At 41.0% G+C, this 20016-nt stretch overlaps 1 protein-coding gene across 2 annotated transcripts in view; it reads right to left on the minus strand.

Annotated features, from left to right (window-relative positions):
- Positions 1-20016, minus strand: part of ltk (leukocyte receptor tyrosine kinase) — a 134092-nt gene that overhangs the window by 13677 nt on the left and 100399 nt on the right. For both annotated transcript variants that reach the window (XM_034159725.1, XM_034159726.1), the window contains exons 15-20: positions 19777-19933; positions 17272-17457; positions 15043-15141; positions 12665-12826; positions 6444-6557; positions 414-416 (exon numbers count right to left, since the gene is read on the minus strand). In XM_034159725.1, coding sequence (XP_034015616.1) covers positions 414-416; positions 6444-6557; positions 12665-12826; positions 15043-15141; positions 17272-17457; positions 19777-19933 — 721 coding nt within the window. The remainder of the gene's footprint in view (positions 1-413; positions 417-6443; positions 6558-12664; positions 12827-15042; positions 15142-17271; positions 17458-19776; positions 19934-20016) is intronic.

The following is a 20016-nucleotide window of genomic DNA, read 5'->3' on the forward strand; positions in this document are numbered from 1 at the left end:
TTTTATTAGTACAACACAAAGGCCTACGCTTTGCTAACATAAGACACGGGGCCTATATTTCATTAATATGCCTCACAGGAGATTAAAGGCCTAAGTAAATACTATTAATACAACCAAAACAAATTTTAGAGTTCTTAAAAAATGCTTGAAATGTGCCATGTTTAAATGTGAATTCTATATAAAAAAATAATCCATATCTCACAACGTTAAAAGAAAGAGTTCAATGTAAAAAAAAAAAAAAATCAGATTGTGATCCAGATCGACCTCAAACTTGAATCTAGTCTGCCCAGATCCAAGGGCCACCTCTCTAGAAAACTTTGTCCAAAAATGTATCGATGACTTTTAAGATATGCCACACAGACACGTAACCTGTGGGCTTCTCTATAACGTGGTCAAAGTAACTGTCAAACAACACACTACTGCTCAAATGTTCAGAAGATCATTGTGTAGGATGCTGTTCTCTCCTTAGTTACAGCTCCTGGACGGTCTGTGCCAGTGAGTATAGACTCACCCTCAGTGGAGGCAGCTTATGTCCCTGATGCAGGTTGGTAGTCTGCCAGGGAGGGGCGTTGCGTGCAGGTAAGAGGTGCCGTCGAGCCTTCGCCCGGTGCAGATGCTAGGGACTCGGGAGTGGGATGGGGTTAGAGATGAAATGGAAAAGGATGGAGGAGGAGGACGAGGAAGAGGAGTTGGGGTACCCAGGCAACAGACTACCTCCCTGCATGGGGGAAAGCTCAGGTGAAGAAACACCGTTAACCTGATGAGTGTTTGTGCTTATCTGCCTTTAATAAGCCCCTGCTTAAAGAAGCCTTTGAAAAACATCTGTTTTTTATGGAAACACTGACAACTACACAAATGTCAGCGTTATAGCACTTGATTTATTCACACAGTTACACACAATGCAGTTATTAAAGAAAACAAGCTAAACAGTTCAAAAATATTTATGGAAAAAGGCTTTCAACAGTATGTTTTACATGAAAGTCAGTTTTAAGGCTACCAAGCCAAGCAGTAAAAACCCACAACTATTTATTTATCACTGGCTACAGTATTATACAAAAATCTATGGAGTGCCGTTTGTAAAATCTAATCCACGTTTAAATTAAGAGTTCAGATTTTTCACATTTAACAAGTAAATGCAGCAGGAGGGGAAAAAAAAAAATCAGTTTTCAAGGCAAACTTAGACTGAAATCTAAATGTTCCATTAAATGTTATGATTTTTGACGTTTTGCAAAAAAATTATTTAATGTTTAGCTAAATATAGTAAGTTGAATGTATATGAAATACTGAATTAAATATTAAGTTGTTGGACATTTTAGTGGTGGTAGTGGTGGGGGGGAGTCTAGACAGCTTCTCATGTGCTTTTCAAGGCTTTTTCAGAGACAAGACAAGTCCCTTCTTTGGGGTTGGTATTTCTGAGTGGCCCTGGAACTCTGCTGGGTGGGGCTTGATGCGGATTGCTTGCCAAAGCACGTAGGAGAAGCGGACAGAAAACAACAAGTGCCAACTCACACTATCGGAACGAAAGCAAAAGCAGAACAACCCAAAAAGAGGCTATGTCCCAATTCAGGGGTTGCATCTGTTGAAGGTTGTGTCCTTCGAAGATCTGGCCTCCAGAGACAGCGGAGGCCAAACCAACCATTCTGAAATGAGACAGTCTAGCCCATGGAGCATTTTCCTATGACATCATTAGCTTTTCTCACCACTACCCCCTGTCGCCTGGCAACTTTGACAGATCCACCCGGCAAGCTAGTATTTCGGGCGTAACCCATAGTTTAGCAATGATTTTCAGTACTATTTATTCTTACAAGCACTTACAAACATTACTTATTTACAGTTGTACATATGGAGCCTGACACTGTCCTTAGAAGACTACGAAAAATATCTCAAAAAACAGAAGAGCAGCACAGATCTTGGTTCTCTCCACTGTCATAACTGCTGCTGTTGTTGTTTTCAGGCTCACTTGGAATTAACATTGCGGCTGAAAAATGTCAAAATTATTACGTCACTGCATACGTAGCGGTATGACATGGGGTCTTCAGCATAATAGAGACAACGGCTGAACAGGCCAATTAAAAGGCTGTTCCTGCAAATGTTCGCGTTCCGGTGGTGGAAACGACAGTTAATCATCACCTATGTAAACCTTTAGCTAAATATAAAAATATTTCACTTAATATTTACAAAAGAAATATTACTTGCGAACTCCTAATCAATCGTAATCAAATGACTTGTAAACAACAATTTATCTTTAGCTTTAAAAGTTTTAGCAGACTTACAAGTTTTCAACCTAAATCTCACAAGTAAGTTTATGTAAGTTTTTGGTGTGATCACGTTCACATGCAGAAAAGCTGAACTCTTAATCAGAACATGTATTAATTTACAGAAGTCCTCTTATTTTACAGAATGAATTGATGTTTCTGTGCTGCTGCTTCACAAAGCATGTAACATTTTTTTGTATTTGATCTGTCCAGAGCTCTCAGTCTTCTTTGTACTCATGGAAAAACCATCGATCTGATGACGAATATTTGCAAACCTGACTCTCAGCTGGTCTTCCTTCCTATACATTTTCTTTTCCCATTTTTTTAAAAAATGATATTGAGCCACATTTGTAAAATGATTTTTTTTTTTTACCATTTACATCAGCAGAGTCATCGCGCAACTGATCTACTGCTGCTGCTTGCAGGAAGAAATTGTCTGTGTCAGTTCTGTAACCTGTTATATTTCCCTTATATCACCTTCCCCTCAGAGTTCAAACAAAATGTCAAAATCAAGTTCTCTTTTGTCACACCAACTTTTTTTCCTTCTCAAACTGTGTGACACCCCAGACAGTTGGAAATGGAACTGATATTTTTGAGGAAAGAAATCAGAGCAACACAGATCCCAGGAAATCAATCACCATGGCAGAGAGAGAGAGAGAGAGAGAGAGAGAGAGAGAGAGAGAGAGAGAGAGAGAGAGAGAGAACACAGCTGAGGTTTTTAATATTCGACATTTTCAGCACGGTGAAACAGATGATGTTACTGAGAGGATGAGAGAGAATCTGCTTGACTCAGACACCTTCAAAAGCACCTGGTGGATTTGTGGGTCGATCAAATTATCAAGATTTTCTGCAATGGATAGTCATTATAAAGAACACAACTTTGCGCAAAAAAAAAAAAAACCCTCAAAAAAAAAAAAAATTTTGTAATCCCTCAGGGTCCTACACTGGTGCTTCATATGTTGCTAATACTATGTAAATATTGTAGTTTTTATAAATTCTGCTGACATTAGCAAACAAATCAACACAAAACATATAACACATAGCAGCTTTAAACATTTTGAGACCAAGCTACAAACTAAAGCAACATTAGTGTCAAAAATGAGAAGATATTCATCTCTTTAACATTAGCTCCTCCTTCCTTCCTTCCTTTCCGGATATGTGATTACCCTAAATCAGATATTCAGGGCCCTATCTTACACCTGGTACAAAGCAGCACAGTGTAAATGTCATTCCCTGTTTCCAACCATTGCCCTTATTTTTACAGCCAGTGCCCACAGTGGGCGTGTTGGTCTTAAAATGAGGTGTGGTCAGGGACATTTTTGGTGCATTGCCAATGACGACTGTGCCACAGACCAGCTAAAACTTGGTCATCAGTTACGTTTTTCTGTTCAGTAATTTTTATTCGGTTATGGTGTATGTAGGGCGTGCACTGCATACACAGGGATGAGCACTAGCGATCCCCATCACTCAAACTACAACAAAACATAACTGAAAACAAAAATTTGAGGAAGTAATATTGTAAGTGGCATTGTGTCGCCTGCCTGTATAAAGTGTCTTTAATGCATAAAATAGGAAAGCGAATACACAGAAATAAAGTGTCTCAATTGAGTACGTGAGTATGACTCATGGTCGTGACAATATTTTGAATTCGACCGTCTTTTAACAAGGTCAAAAGGGTCACAGAACCCTCACGTGTAAATGCGTAAAAGATTTTGGTTCAGCGAGAATGTGTATCAGATAATAACTTACTTCTGTCACCTACTAAGCCTGCCGTGTAAGGAATAATGCACCAGAGTACAGTGCACGTGACAGATACCATATTTTCCGGAACAATAAGTCACTTAAAAAAAAATTGTCTCACTGGTCCTACGACTTTATTATTCCTAATTTATATATGAAAAAAAAAACAAAAAACGCTGCATTATCATCTATGGCCACATGATGATAGCATCTGCAATTGTAACAAGCTGCTCCTGTGGTTCACATTCGGGAGCAGAAGGTGGCAGCAATGCACCATTAAGCTGGATGCCCACTGCTTTGAAACAAGAAAAAGAAGATCTCAATGAGGACATGCTGGGTCCTTATAAACAAGTGAAAATAAAAAAAAATAATGGTCTCAAACTGCACTTGAATAAAGCGAGGGAATAACCTAAACTTTAGATTACACAGCATGCCACTTGTTTCGACTTTGTGGGACAGGTGGAACAACTATGAGAAGGATATCTAGGCTAAGGTAAGGCTAACTATATTGCCGTCTGTTCAGTGACAAGAAGCACTTTACTTTTGAGTTCTTTGTGCCTTTTACAATAGTATTATTTAGCTTGGTAGTTTATTCTCTTTAATGCAGTGTTTCTGTTATAAATAAATAATTCATTTTGCTTCTTGTTGCATGAAGAAGTAGCACCACATTCCAAAAATAAATGCAAATTATGCACTGGTTCTTCATGACACATTTTTGGACAGATGTGACTAATACTCTGGTGTGACATATAGTCCAGACAATATGGTAAAATGAAGGACAGGTGACAGTATGGTTTATTTCATGAAAATTTAGTAAGGTATATCTTCTATTATACATTCCAATTCTAAGGTAGAACTCTACTAGTGTATACTAAAGTATATCTAAATATCTAAAAAAAAAAGAAGAAAGAAGAGTAGAGCCACTTAGGTGCCTGGTCTTGAGAAACAGGGAAGGTTCTCAAGATGGTTCATGTTGTGCTCAAAACACACAAATAGCTAATTTAAAAATAAAAAATCTGTGTTGTACCTTACTTTATGCTACGATTATGTGAGGTGTAAACAGCAAAGCAGAGATGGACACACCACAAATGTGCTTCCAATGACATACTGTGTATTATCAACTGTAAAGATAGGGCCCTAATAGTATGAATATGACAAATTGGATATTTCCTAAACATTTCAACGTTAAGACATTGTAAAACAATCTTTAAAAAACATTTTATAACCTCTTCTTGCTGTATCAATGAGGTAAATAAAACAGCTAAGCTGCATATTATAACCAACCAATACATTAGTATTACTGATCCCTACTTTTCCTACAAGACTGATGGGAATATAAATGATTTTCACGGCAAACTTCTTTGTTCTCCAAAAAAGAAATACTCATTTTCTCTGTCACAGCTGAAGTTACTTGTTATATGCAAAAATGTACACTGAATCTTGGAGAATTGCCTGTGAGCTTAGAGAAACATGCGCTTGTCAAAGTCCATTTCAGAAAATGATTGAAATAATTATACCTCTCTGATTATAATCTTCACTTCTGTGTAATCACAGTCATTTAATTTTTTTTAGTCACTGAGTCATAACACCTCTTTCATTTCATGTCACTCATCTGGACGTACATTATAGAGCAGGGAGCGCAGTGGGAGAAGAGTTGGGCTACTAATATCTAGACCCGGGTTTGATTCCTAGTGATGGTCAATATCTCTGTCCTTGGACAAGACACTTTATCAGCATTGTTTCAGTCAACCCAGCCATGGCTCAGGAAGCAAGCTGCAATGGACTGGTCCAGGGGGAGTCGTAGACTCTCATTCACTTCAAGCTACGGAATCTGGGGATAAGCACTGGCACCAGTGGGCCTCAGGGTGGATACAGGACTTTCTTCTCTTTCTCTGTACAGACTTAAAATGAAGAAAAATTGCTTTATAACATCTCAGTTTTATGCTTGTCCTTTAAATAGTCAAAGATGTATTGGAGAGAGCTAAAAGATCTGAAGGCTGGCTATGAAGTAGTACTGCCAGATCAATTAAAACTGAAAATGTTTAGTCAAGGTCCTGCAGAAGAGGGGTTAAACTCACAAGGAGATTCTTGGGAGTCTTTCTTGAGGATAATGCCCCACTTGATCAGAGTGCATGGACTGCAGTTTTTTTTTTTTTTTACTGCAACCCTGAAGTATAACCATTAAACAACAGATCTAGAGGATAATTGTGCTTCATTAAAAAAAAAAAAAAAAAAAAGGAAGAAGTGCTTGAAGTGTAATTTCATATAATTCAGAATGCATCTGTTCCCATGCCTCCTTCAATGAGCACTGCACAGTCACTGGAGGACACTAAACTCATTGACTCTGATTGTGTCATTCAGGTTTTAGAGTGTCAATGAGCAGCTGAGCTCACAAACGGTGGAAGGTGGAAGGCACAGATGGCACACCAAACTGGAAGAGACTCTTACTGAGGATGAAGCCAAAGCAGATCAGGGCGATGCCACTCGCAAAGGTGGAGGCCACAACTGCCAGGATCACGGACGGTGATAAATGGGTCTGTGGCGTTGGGCCTTGCGGTTGTTCTGGGAAAGACAAATGAGCTCACAGTCAATTACATAACCAATGGCAAAAGAATATTCTATTTTAGATGTTGGCAGTTGAAAGAATTTCAAGACATTTTATTTATTTATTTTGGTGCTACATTTAAATCTGCTATTCTAAAAGGGCTGTTTAGAAAGGTAGATCTGTTGCATGGGCAAGAGACCAAGTGGAAGGGAAGTAAGACCAGGGGCATAGGTGGTGATTTCAGGTTGTTGTATCATGGTGTGGATAGGAAGAGAAACGGTGTGGGGGTCATTTTAAATGAAGAGTATGTTAAAAGTGTGTTGGAGGTTAAGTGAGTGTCTGACAGGATGATGAGTGGGAAGTTGGAAATTAAACGGGTAATGATGAATATCATCAGTGCATATGCCCCACAGGTAGGTTGTGAGATGCAGGAGAAAGAAGATTTCTGGAGTGAGTTAGATGAGATGGTGCAGAGTGTGCTAGAGCATGAAAGAGTGATGATTGGAGCGGACTTCAATGGGCATGCTGGCGAAGAGAATAGAGGTGATGAGGAAGTAATGGGTAGATATGGTATCAATGACAGGGATGTGGAAGGGCAGATAACAGTTGATTTTGTAAAAAGAATTGAAATGGCTGAGGTAAATACCTACTTTTGGAAAGGGGAGGAGCACAGGGTGACATTTATGAGTGGAGGAAGGTGCACACATGAACTACGAGGTATCTTATAAAACTAACCGGCGGTTTTATAAAAATAAAAAAAAAACTATATGGATTTGAATGACATGTGATTACACCAATCATGCTTGAACCCTCGTGCGCATGCGTGAGTTTTTTCACACGTGTCGGTGACGTCATTTCCCTGTGGGCGGGCTTTGAGTGAGCACTGGTCCCGCCCTCTCGGCTGAATTCCTTTGTTTCACACGCTGGTTGAGACGGCGCGCGTTGCTTTATCAAACTTTTTTCAGGATCTGTGAGGGATATCCGAGTGGACACTATTCGAGAAATTCAGCTGGTTTTCGGTGAAAAGTTTAATGGCTGATGAGAGATTATGGGGCGTTTCTGTCGCTGTAAGGACTTCCCACGGAGCGGGACATCACGCAGCGCTTCCAGGCGACGTCGTCGGCCTGTTTCGAGCTGAAATCATCCTAATTTAAGGCTCTGTTGACCCAGGACGTCGTGAGAGAACAGAGAAGATTCAGAAGAGGCCGGCATGAGGAGTTTATGCGGACATTCCACTGTTAAAGGTCATTTTGTAATGAAAGAACGTGCGCGCAAATTCGCCGAATCGTTTCAGTGACGACGCTGCGAATCTGTGTGCGCCGCGACAGGAAAAACACCTCCGTGTTGAAAACCATTTGTAAAATTCAGGCGGCTTTTGATGGGTTTCAACAAGTGAGTAACTGAGAAATTGTTTAACAGCTTGGGCATGTTCCATCTTGTCCATTAAGGTTTCCAAAGGAGGTGTTTTTCCTGTCGCGACCCCCCGCGGTCGGGTCCGGCCCGACATGCGACTCTGCCCGCACATTCTTTCATTACAAAATGACCTTTAACAGTGGAATGTCCGCATAAACTCCTCATGCTGACTTCTTCTGAAAGTTCTCTGTTCTCTGACGACTTACTGGGTGAACAGAGCCTGAAATGTGGAAGTTTTCAACTTGAAACAGCGAGATGACGCCGCCTCAGAGCGCAGATCGCCGTCAGGCGCCGTGGGCCGTCCTTACAGCGACACTACCAGACCAAAATCTCTCATCAGCCGTTAAAATTTTCAACAAAAACCAGCTGAATTTATCGAATGGTGTCCACTCAGTTGTGCCTTACACTTTTGAAAAAATTTTGATCAAACAAAGCAGCAGTCTGAGCCATTCCTAAACAATGAAAAAACGACGAGAGGGTGGGCGACTCCTCACTCAAAGACTGCCCACAGGCGAATGACGTAACCGATAGGCGTGAAAAAACTCTCGCATGCCCATGAGGGTTCAAGCATGTCTGATGGAATCACACGTGATTCAAATCCATATGGTTTTTGAAAAAAATAATAAGGTTGGATACTTTTCTAATAGACCTCGTACATTCTTTGTAGGAGATGCAAGCAAGAAGAAATTAGACACTAAGGTGGTGGCAGGGGAGAGTGTCATTAGACAGCACAGGATGGTTGTTTGTAGGATGACTTTAGAGGTAAAGAAGAAGAAGAGAGTGATCAGATGGTGGAAGCTGAAGGAGGAAGACTGTTGTGTGAAATTCAGTGAGCAGGTGAGAGAGGCACTGGATGGAGGGGAAGCAATTTTGGACATCTGGAAAAGTACTGCAGATGTGGTGAAGGAGACAGCTAGGAAGGTGCTGAGTGTGACATCTGGACAGTGGAAGAAAGACAAGGAGACTTGGTGGTGGAACAAAGATGTCCAGGAAAACACAAGGAGAAAGACTGGCGAAAAAGAACTGGGATAGTTAGAGAGATGACGTGTACAAGGAAATGAGGCGTAAGGGAAAAGAGAAATGGCAAATGCTTGTATAGCAAGCTGTACACTGAAGGTGAACAGAAGACAAACAGAAAGGAAGGAGAAAAAGCCTTATTGGCCTACTATTGGCCAGACCACGGGACAGAGCTGGAAAGGATGTGCAGCAGGTTAGGGGGTAAAAGATGCCAATGTAATGTGCTGACAAGTGAGGAGAGTGTGTTGAGAAGATGGAGGAAATATTTTGAGGGGCTGATGAATGAAGAAAATGAGAGCGCGAAAAGGCTATATGATGTGGAGAGAGTAAATCAGGAAGTGCAAGAGATTAGTAAGGAAGAAGTGGTGGCAGCTATGAAGAGAATGAAGAGTGGAAAGGCAGATGGTCCAGATTACATTCAGGTGGAGGCATGGAAATGTTTAGGAGAGATGGCAGTGGAGTTTATAATGATTGCTTAATAAAATCTTGGAAAGTGAGAGGATGCCTGAGGAGTGGAGAAGAAGCATGCTGGCTCTTATTTTTAAGAACAAGGGTGATGTGCAGAGCTGCAGTAACTACAGAGACATAAAGTTGATCAGCTACAGCATGAAGTTATGGGAAAGAGTAGTAGAAGCTAGGCTTAGAAAACAGGTGAAGATCTGTGAGCAGCAATATGGCTTCATGCAGAGAAAGAGCACGACAGATGCAGATGTATAGAGAAGGCCAGAAGGAGTTACACTGTGTTTTTTGGATTTAGAGAAAGCTTATGATAGGGTGCCAAGAGAAGAGTTGTGGTACTGTATGAGGAAGTCTGGAGGGGTAGAGAAGTATGTGAGGGTAGTGCAGGACATGTACAAGAATAGTGTGATGGCAGTGAGATGCACAGTAGGAATGACAGATTCATTGGTGTAATCCCACAGTGGAGGTGGGATTATACCAAGGATCAACTGAGTGTTTTCTTGTTCACAGTGGTGATGGACAGGTTGACGGATGACATCAGACAAGAGTATCGCTGGACTATGATGTTTGCAGATGATATTGTGATCTGTAGTGAGAGTAGAGAGCAAGTTGAGTCTAGTCTGGAGAAGTGGAGATATGCTTTGGAGAGAAGGGGAATGAAAGTCAGTAGAAGCAAGACTGAGTACATGTGTGTGAATAAGAGGGAGCCCAGTGGAATAGTGCAGTTACAAGGAGTAGAAGTGGTGAAAATAGATGAGTTTAAATATTTGGGGTCAACTGTTCAAAGTAATGGAGAGTGTGGTAGAGAGGTGAAGAAGAGAGTGCAGGCAGGGTGGAGTGGGTGGAGAAAGGTGGCAGGAGTGATTTGTGACCGAAGAATATCAGCAAGAGTGAAGGGGAAAGTTTACAAAACAGTAGTGAGACCAGCTATGCTAACTAAAAGGCGGAGCTGGAGGTGGCAGAGCTGAAGATGATGTGATTCTCTTTGGGCGTGACGAGAATGGACAGGATTAGGAATGAACATATCAGAGGGACAGCTCAGGTGGGACGGTTTGGAGACAAAGTCAGAGAGGGGAGACAGATAGTTTGTTCATGTGCAGAGGAGGGACCCAGGGTATACAGGGAGAAGGATGCTGAGGATGGAGCCACCAGGTAGGAGCCTCTTCTCCTTCTGCCTGGTGGCAGGTGCAGTTGGTTTTTGTGACAGAGGAAAATGGAATCTGCTGTAGAATAGAATAAAATCTTTATTCTCATTGCACATACAGTAGTGCTCAGAATAATAGTAGCGCTATGTGACTAAAAAGATTAATCCAGGTTTTGAGTATATTTCTTATTGTTACATGGGAAACAAGGTACCAGTAGATTCAGTAGATTCTCACAAATCCAATAAGACCAAGCATTCATGATATGCACACTCTTAAGGCTGTGAAATTGGGCTATTAGTAAAAAAAAAGTAGAAAAGGGGGTGTTCACAATAATAGTAGTGTGGCATTCAGTCAGTGAGTTCGTCAATTTTGTGGAACAAACAGGTATGAATCAGGTGTCCCCTATTTAAGGATGAAGCCAGCACCTGTTGAACATGCTTTGAAAGCCTGAGGAAAATGGGACGTTCAAGACATTGTTCAGAAGAACAGTGTAGTGTGAATAAAAAGTTGATTGGAGAGGGGAAAACTTATACGTAGGTGCAAAAAATTATAGGCTGTTCATCTACAATGATCTCCAATGCTTTAAAATGGACAAAAAAAACCAGAGATGCGTGGAAGAAAACGGAAAACAACCTTCAAAATGGATAGAAGAATAACCAGAATGGCAAAGGCTCACCCACTGATCAGCTCCAGGATGATCAAAGACAGTCTGGAGTTACCTGTAAGTGCTGTGACAGTTAGAAGACGCCTGTGTGAAGCTAATTTATTTGCAAGAATCCCCTGCAAAGTCCCTCTGTTAAATAAAAGACGTGCAGAAGAGGTTACAATTTGCCAAAGAACACATCAAATGGCCTAAAGAGAAATGGAGGAATATTTTGTGGATTGATGAGAATAAAATTGTTCTTTTTGGGTCCAAGGGCCGCAGACAGTTTGTGAGACGACCCCCAAACTCTGAATTCAAACCACAGTTCACAGTGAAGACAGTGAAGCATGGTGGTGCAAGCATCATGATATGGGCATGTTTCTCCTATGGTGTTGGGCCTATATATCACATACCAGGTATCATGGATCAGTTTGGATATGTCAAAATACTTGAAGAGGTCATGTTGCCTTATGCTGAAGAGGACATGCTCTTGAAATGGGTGTTTCAACAAGACAATGACCCCAAGCACACTAGTAAACCAGCAAAATCTTGGTTCCAAAGCAACAAAATTAATGCCTCGCAGATGTGAAGAAATCATGAAAAACTGTGGTTATACAACTAAATACTAGTTTAGTGATTCACAGGATTGATAAAAAAGCAGTCTGAACATAATAGTTTTGAGCTTGTAGCGTCAACAGCAGATGCTACTATTACTGTGAACACCCCCTTTTCTACTTTTTTTTACTAATAGCCCAATTTCATAGCCTTAAGAGTGTGCATATCATGAATGCTTGGTCTTGTTGGATTTGTGAGAATCTACTGAATCTACTGGTACCTTGTTTCCCATGTAACAATAAGAAATATACTCAAAACCTGGATTAATCTTTTTAGTCACATAGCGCTACTATTATTCTGAACACTACTGTATAGGGTGTCTCAAAAAAATGTACACAAAAGTATTTTGACAGTACAGAAAAACCAATCAATATAATCAGACATTTTCTGCATGACCATGTGGCCGAAGTATGTAATTTTTCTCCCCAATGCACAGTTTTTAGTTCAGTCTTTCAGTTGTGATGTTTGAACCCTTTATCTGTTACACCACATGATCAATGTAACCTCCTCGTTTGAAGTTTCCTAAGAAACAAATCATCCATCTCCAGTTTTTCGGAAAACCACCTAGCAAATTCAAGTCTCCTTGCCATTTGCTGGGGAGTTAGTTCACTCTGAGACTGAATTTTGTATGGAAAGAGATGCAAGTCAGCCCTTAGGATGCGTTGCACAGAACTCGACGATTTTTGTTCTCTGAATTAGGGTCAACTGCAGAATTTTTCCTGGACTTGCCGCCCACCGTAGCGACCCCAAACAGGAACAGCCAAAAAGAGAAGAAGTAGAAGAAGAATTCTAAAAGGGCTGTTTAATGAATTTTTTGGAATTATTTCCGTACCCGCAGAGTTGATGCAGGTGACGTTGTCACTGGCCAGGACGTCATCATCGTAGCACAGGCAGAGAATGAGGTGAGTATCTTCATCGCGCTTGCAGGTCTGTGTCTGGCAGTGGCTGCAGTTCAGCGGCACCTTGATCTCACACTCGCCGTGACTCTCCATAGCTAGAAGGAACGACACAGAAAAACGCACACAAACACAGTCACAATCAAAAACACACACATGTACTGGGTTGACCCATGGTAAATCTACCTACACCCAGTGTAGTATATTGCAGAAAAACACACTAGTCTCAAAATGTAAAAGAGTTATATTGTTCAAAATCAATTTTAATCTAAATAGGTTTGATCTTTGGTGGTCAAAGGCCCAACTTTTTTTTTTGTTCATGATCAAGGAACCTCTGCAGGGGCAGCACTGCCTGCCAATAGACTTGCCTATCTTTGCCAAAATCAGTGTTAAATCTTTCTTCATGTCATTCTATCTCCCCAACCTACTGTCTTTTTGATCCAACAATATCAAGAAAGTTAACACTCTCCTCTAGGTCCTCTCTTCTCCCACTCCCTCAATTTCCAAACTTTGATCTTGCCTTTCATCCTTGTGAAACCTCAGATGATGTTTTTCTTTTTCTTAACGTTTTTTGTGTTGTTTATGATTACTTTAGTGAGCTGTTAAGATCTGAAGGACAGTGAATGAGTGTATTCCAACAGTGCTTCACCACTGCTGAAGGTTTCTAAAGTCCGATGGGCCTTAATATCATAACTAAAACCCTGAATATGAGTTTCTAGTACTACAAAATAATGTTCACATACACGGGACATGAAAACAAATTTATTCTGATCATGGCGCTTCTTTGGATTATTAACCAAACACACAACTTTCTCACTGGTGTTGGACAATGGGGGAAAGCTCCAACCTCAAAACAACAATAACCAGAACACAAGTCCAATCAACGCCCAAGACTGGGCATCCCCCACTGGAAACAGAGCACCTCTAGAGGTTAAATGAAAATTTACTGTACTTCTTGACAATGGGATCCTGAGCCAAGTATCAAGTTTAGTTTTGATACATCAAACTTTGTTGTGATATGACATACTTCCTCTTTGGCCGCTTCGCCATCTATTTCAATTGGCTATGAAAAGTTGGCTTTGAAAAATGAAAGCCATAGAGACAGCATTGCAAGGTTTGGTCTGAAGATCAACTTCACCAGTTTTCATGAAGATGGGACAAAGTTTGTGGCCTTGGAAAAACTTAGGCTCTTCTTTAAAATCCAATATGGTGGAAAATGGTGATGGCTCTCTGGTGACGGTGGCAGAGATGAGAACACTGGACAAACTGCTGGACATTATGGACTATGCCAGTCACCCTCTGCACACTTCATCAGCAACCAGAGGAGCCTCTTAAGTCACAGACTGCTCCTTCCCAAGTACAGGACCAACAGACTGAAAAACTCCTTTGTCCCTCAGGTCATCAGACTGTACAACTCCTCACTCAGGGAGAGGAGGAGTAACGGGAAGACAGGACGGGAATGAGAGTAGTACCCAGTAAATCAGTATTGATCAGTATGTCTGGTATTAATATTTGTGTATTTATATTTCTATTTGCAAACTGTTTTTTCTTTTATTTGTTTATTTTTTTTACATTCACTTTTGATGCTCTGTGTGCTTCTTATCCTGTGTGCTGCCATACAATGCTGCTGGAACCTCAATTTCGCTGAGGGAGTCTTCCCAAGGGATTAATAAAGTTCTATCTAATCTAAATGTGGTTGGGCAAAAAATGACATTGTAGGATGTTTGGAACTTGGCTTGATCCAGGAAATGCAACAATACCTCAATTTTGAAAATCATGTGCAGGTTTAAACACATCTCTGACTTTGACCCATTGGTGGTGTTAAAGCACTGGAGACATAGGCATGGAACTTTGATAGAGGAGTCACACGTCTGTCCCCAACAAGAGTACAAAATACACAATTTCACAACTTTTTACCAAATAACTACAGTGTTGACATGAAATGTGGCATACAGAAGATTGGAGGGGATGGGGGGGGATAATGTAAACCAAAAAAAGTTGATACAAAATCAACTGAACCGATATACATAAGGACAGAGAAAAAAATACATATCTTACAACAATATCAAAGATTTTGAAAAACGCTGGGGGTGTAAAAGATGCTTGGATCACAAAACCATTAAAAACAAAACAAAACTGAGAAATACTTTGATGGAGATGAATGTGAAACAAGTGTGAGTCAAATAACAAATGAGCTCAAATTATATATGCGAGAAAGTCGCAAAACACAGAACAGATAAACTCATGGCAAGTCTTTTGTCATAATCAATATGTAAATATTATGTTCTTCATATTAATATGATGTAAAACTCACCTGCCAGCGGTTGCAGGAAAATCTCTCCCATTTGATGCATGAAGGAGATTCCGTCCTGACCGTCAGCTGTGACCTCATCAGTCATCGCTGCATCACCTCCTGTCACACAGCTTACATTGTTAGTTGTTCTAACATATTTTTACAAAAATGATACAACAATCAAGCAAATTTGTTCTCATCGTAAAAGTTTGTTAAAAGTCTCAACAGTTTTTTTTTTTATGCCCCCCGCGCGGTGCTTGCGCCGCGAGGCATATGGCATCTGGGTTGTCCGTCCGTCCGAAATCTGTTCGCTGCAACCTATTGCTCGCAAAAACTTCATATTTGGTGGGTACATGCCTTGGAGGAGTACTTCGCATGGGTTCGAGGCCGGTGACCTTGACATGCTTTTCAAGGTTACCAAAGGTCACAACTGTCCAATCCTTCGCTGCAACGTAGCTCGGTACTTACTGCTCGCAGAAACTACATATATAGTGGGTATATACCTTGGAGGAGTACTTCACATGGGTTCGAAGACCACCGGTGACCTTGAAAAGTAGGTCAAGGTCACCAGTGGTCACAACTGTCAAATCCTTCGTCTGAAATTTGTTTGACACAATGTACCTTGGCACCTATTGCTCGCAGAAACTTCATATTTGGTAGGTACATGCCTTGGAGGAGTACTTTGCATGGGTTCGAAGGCTGGTGACCTTGACCTACTTTTCAAGGTCACCAGTGGTCACAACTGTCAAATCCTTCACCTGAAATTTGTTTGACACAATGTACCTCGGCAGATATTGCTCACAAAATCTTCATATTTGGTGGGTACATGCCTTGGAGGAGTACTTCGCATGGGTTCGAAGGCCGGTGACCTTGACCTACTTTTCAAGGTAACCAATGGTCATAACTGTCCAATCCTTTGCCACAACGTAGCTCGGCACTTACTGCTCGCAGAAACTACATATATAGTGGGTACATGCCTTTGAGGAGTACTTCACATGGGTTCAAAGTCCAATGACCGTGACCTACTTGCAAAATGGCTGTGCAGGCCTGGGAAGTGTACTTGGCACGGGTTTGAAGGCAAGTGACCTTGACCTATTTTTCAAGGTCACCGTGATGGTCACAACCACAAAAACCTGTGCAATGTGGGCATCTATTGCACACAGAAACTTCATATTTGGTGAGCACATGCCCTGGAAGAGTACTTCACATGGGTTCGAAGGCTGGTAACTTCCGATGACCTTGACCTACTTTAGGGTCACCAATGGTCACAACTGCTAAACCTAAATCCTTTGTCGCAACGTAGCTCGGCATCTATTGCACGTAGGAAGTTCATATTTGATGGGTGCATGCTTTGCAAGAGTACTTCGCACAGGTTGGAAGGCCGCTGACCTTGACATACTGGTACTTCTTTGTTTACCGGTAATACCAGTGTGTTAATACAATTTCCTAATTTTGCTCAGTGTAATTACATTACTACAGTGTGCTAATAAATTGACCAAAAACTTAAACCATGTAAACTGGATCACTTTATTTTACAAATTTCATCATGAGTAAAAAATCTCCTAGGGCTGCAATCACTGATCTCCTTTCAACTGTATTCATAATGTTAAATATTAAAATATTGCATGGATCTAGATTTCTGCACGCTTTGCGCTCAGTAGCTTTTGTAGCATGGGCTATTCCAACAGGCACATTCCTAGGCGGGTCATATAGCATCTGGGTTGTCCGTCCATCCGAAATTCGTTCGCTGCAATGTAGCCCAGCAACTATTGCTCGCATGAACTTCATATTTGTTGATACATGCCTTGGAGGAGTACTTCGCATGGGTTCGAAGTCCAGTGACCTTGACCTACTTTTAAAAAATTACCAATAGTTGCATTTATTTGAAGGCTAAGGACTTTTTATGGTCACTGTTGGCCACATCCTCTAAATAAATATAATGTCAATAACCAATTTTTCCACTGTGTATCCCAGTTTACACCAAACACATATGGGTTCAACCAAATACCTACCCCACACATGTACATATTACTGCACTTTACATGGAAAATAGTACTGCGCATGGGGCATTTTGTGACAAATGTCTAGTTTTTTTTTCTTGTTTTCTTTTTTTTTTTTGGTGTTGCATATCAGTCTACATTTTTATCTTGGTGAGAGAGAAAAAGTGTTCAAAGTGATCTTGCAATTATGCTCCTCCATCCTGCTGCTTCTGACAACATAATTCAAGAGAACATCGCACACTACTTATACCTCTATACCCCCCTCCTCCTCCTCCAGCTGTGCAAGCCCCGCCTCCCCCTCCGAATCCTCCAAAGGTGGTCCAGCTCAGTTTGGACAGGGCTAAGGGACATGAGAACCCCCCCTCTGCACCCTCTCCCAGAGACTTGCCAGCCTGAAGTAAAGGAGCAGTATCATCTTTCCAGCCTCCACCTCCACCTTTTAGAAAAAACACAAAACAACAAATAAATAAAAACACACCGCAAAAAAAAAAAAAAAAAAAAAATGCATACCTTATTTCAATGATGTTGGTGTTTCTGGACTTGGAGCTGTACATTTGACATGTTAATTCCTATAAGGCTGCATACAACTCAGGTGTCATTGTCCAGTCTGCCCCAAAAACATAGGAATCCATTTCTCATTTGTTGTTAAACCATTTTTAGATTTTCAGCTATCTCACTGTTCTGCTTTGGTTCATATGCATAATTTTCTAAACCTTAGTTTACATTATGAGCGATAACTTGTAACAGCTACTCTCCTCGGATGGCCATCACATGTCATTGAAAAGCTGACATTCCAGGCTTTCAGAAAAAATATGGTAGCCTTTGCCACTTTTTCAGTAATGCTTTCAATATTTTGAGGCCCTGACTGATGGTCTATTTCGCTCTTTGGTTTTAAATTTTGATTGTTTGGGTGCTCTAGTTTGGAATGTGACTTGATTTAACTTATATATGCAGTGGGGAAAATACGTATTTGACCCCCTGTCAGTTTTGCAGGTTTTCCCACCTACAAAAAAATGGAGAGGTCTGTAATTTTTATCGCAGGTACGCTTCAACTGTGAGAGACAGAATCTAAAAAAAAAAAAAAAATCCAGAAAATCACATTTGTATGATTTTTAAATAATTAATTTGCAATTTATTGCATAAAATAAGTATTTGAACACCTACCAACCAGCAAGAATTCTGTCTCACACAGACCTGTTATTTTTTCTTTAAGAAGCCCTCTTATTCTGCACTCTTTACCTGTATTAATTGCACCTGTTTGAACTTGTTACCTGTATAAAAGACACCTGTTCACACACTCAATCACACTCCAACCTGTCCACCATAGCCAAGACCAAAGAGCTGTCTAAGGACACCAGGGACAAAACTGTAGACCTGCACAAGGCTGGGATGGACTACAGGACAACAGGCAAGCAGCTTGGTAGAAGACAACTGTTATGATGATTTATTAGAAAGTGGAAGAAACACAAGATGACTGTCAATCTCCCTCGGTCTGGGATTCCATGCAAGATCTCACTTTGTGGGGTAAGGATGATTCTGAGAAAGCTCAGAACTACACAGGAGGACATGGTCAATGACCTGAAGAGAGCTGGGACCACAGTCACAAAGATTACATTAGTAACACATGATGCTGTCATGGTTTAAAATCCTGCAGGGCAGCAAGGTCCCCCTGCTCAAGCCAGCACATGTCCAGGCCCGTTTGAAGTTCACCAGTGACCATCTGGATGATCCAGAGGAGGCATGGGAGAAGGTCATGTGGTCAGATGAGACCAAAATATAGATTTTTGGAATCAACTCCACTTACCATGTTTAGGGGATGAGAACAACCCCAAGAAAACCATCCCAACTGTGAAGCATGGGGGTGGAAACATCATACTCCGGGGGTGCTCTTCTGCAAAGGGGACAGGACGACTGCACCGTATTGGAGGGAGGATGGATGGGGTCATGTATTGCAAGATTTTGACAAACAACCTCCTTCCCTCAGTAAGAGCATTGAAGATGGGTCATGGCTGGGTCTTTCAGCATGACAATGACCCCAAACACAGCCAGGGCAACTAAGGAGGGGCTCCGTATGAAGCATTTCAAGGTCCTGGAGTGGCCTGGCCAGTCTCCAGACCTGAACTCAATAGAAAATCTTTGGAGGGAGCTGAAACTCCAAACCTGAAAGATTTGGAGAAGATCTGTATGGAGGAGTGGACCAAAATCCCTGCTGCAGTGTGTGAAAACCTGGTGAAAAACTACAGGAAACGTCTGACCTCTGTAATGGCAGACAAATGTTTCTGTACCAATTGTTAAGCTCTGTTTTTCTAAGGGGTCAAATACTTATTTTATGCAATAAAATGCAAATTAATTATTTAAAAATCATACAATGTGATTTACTGGATTTTTTTTTAAGATTCTGTCTCTCACAGTTGAAGTGTACCTACGATAAATACTACAGACCTCTCCATTCTTTGTATGTGGGAAAACCTGAAAAACTGACAGGGGGTCAAATACTCATTTCCCCCAGTGTATAAAACACTTTTCAGGCAAAACTATAACTCAGTCGTTTCAAACCTCATGTTGTTGGGTCACGACAAAGACTTAAGAATAAGAATAAATAAAATGTTCTTATTAACAGGTAGCAAAGTAAGGATTTTAACAGACATGGAATTATGAGCTTGAAGGACTTGAAGGCTGATTAGAAATCCTGGATTTAAGAGGCTTCACATTTTGTGTCCTTCTACCCATGTGTGAAAATGCGCTATCACAGTACCTGCAGCACCGGTACAGCCATTGGTACTAGGTGCTGTGGTGGTGTTTTCATACTGCTCCAGCGGCATCTGGTTCAGACTGGACTCCGGATCCTCCAGGTACGCATTTCCTCCTCCACCTGCCGCAATCAGCAAGGGAACGAGCTCACCACCATCCATCTGTTAAGAAACCAACAAATCTCACTTATTTGAGACAGACACCCTCTCTACTTTTAAGATTTGGCTTAAAACTTTCTTTTTTG

Source organism: Thalassophryne amazonica, chromosome 19 (assembly GCF_902500255.1).
Source record: "Thalassophryne amazonica chromosome 19, fThaAma1.1, whole genome shotgun sequence".
NCBI classification, from domain to species: domain Eukaryota; kingdom Metazoa; phylum Chordata; class Actinopteri; order Batrachoidiformes; family Batrachoididae; genus Thalassophryne; species Thalassophryne amazonica.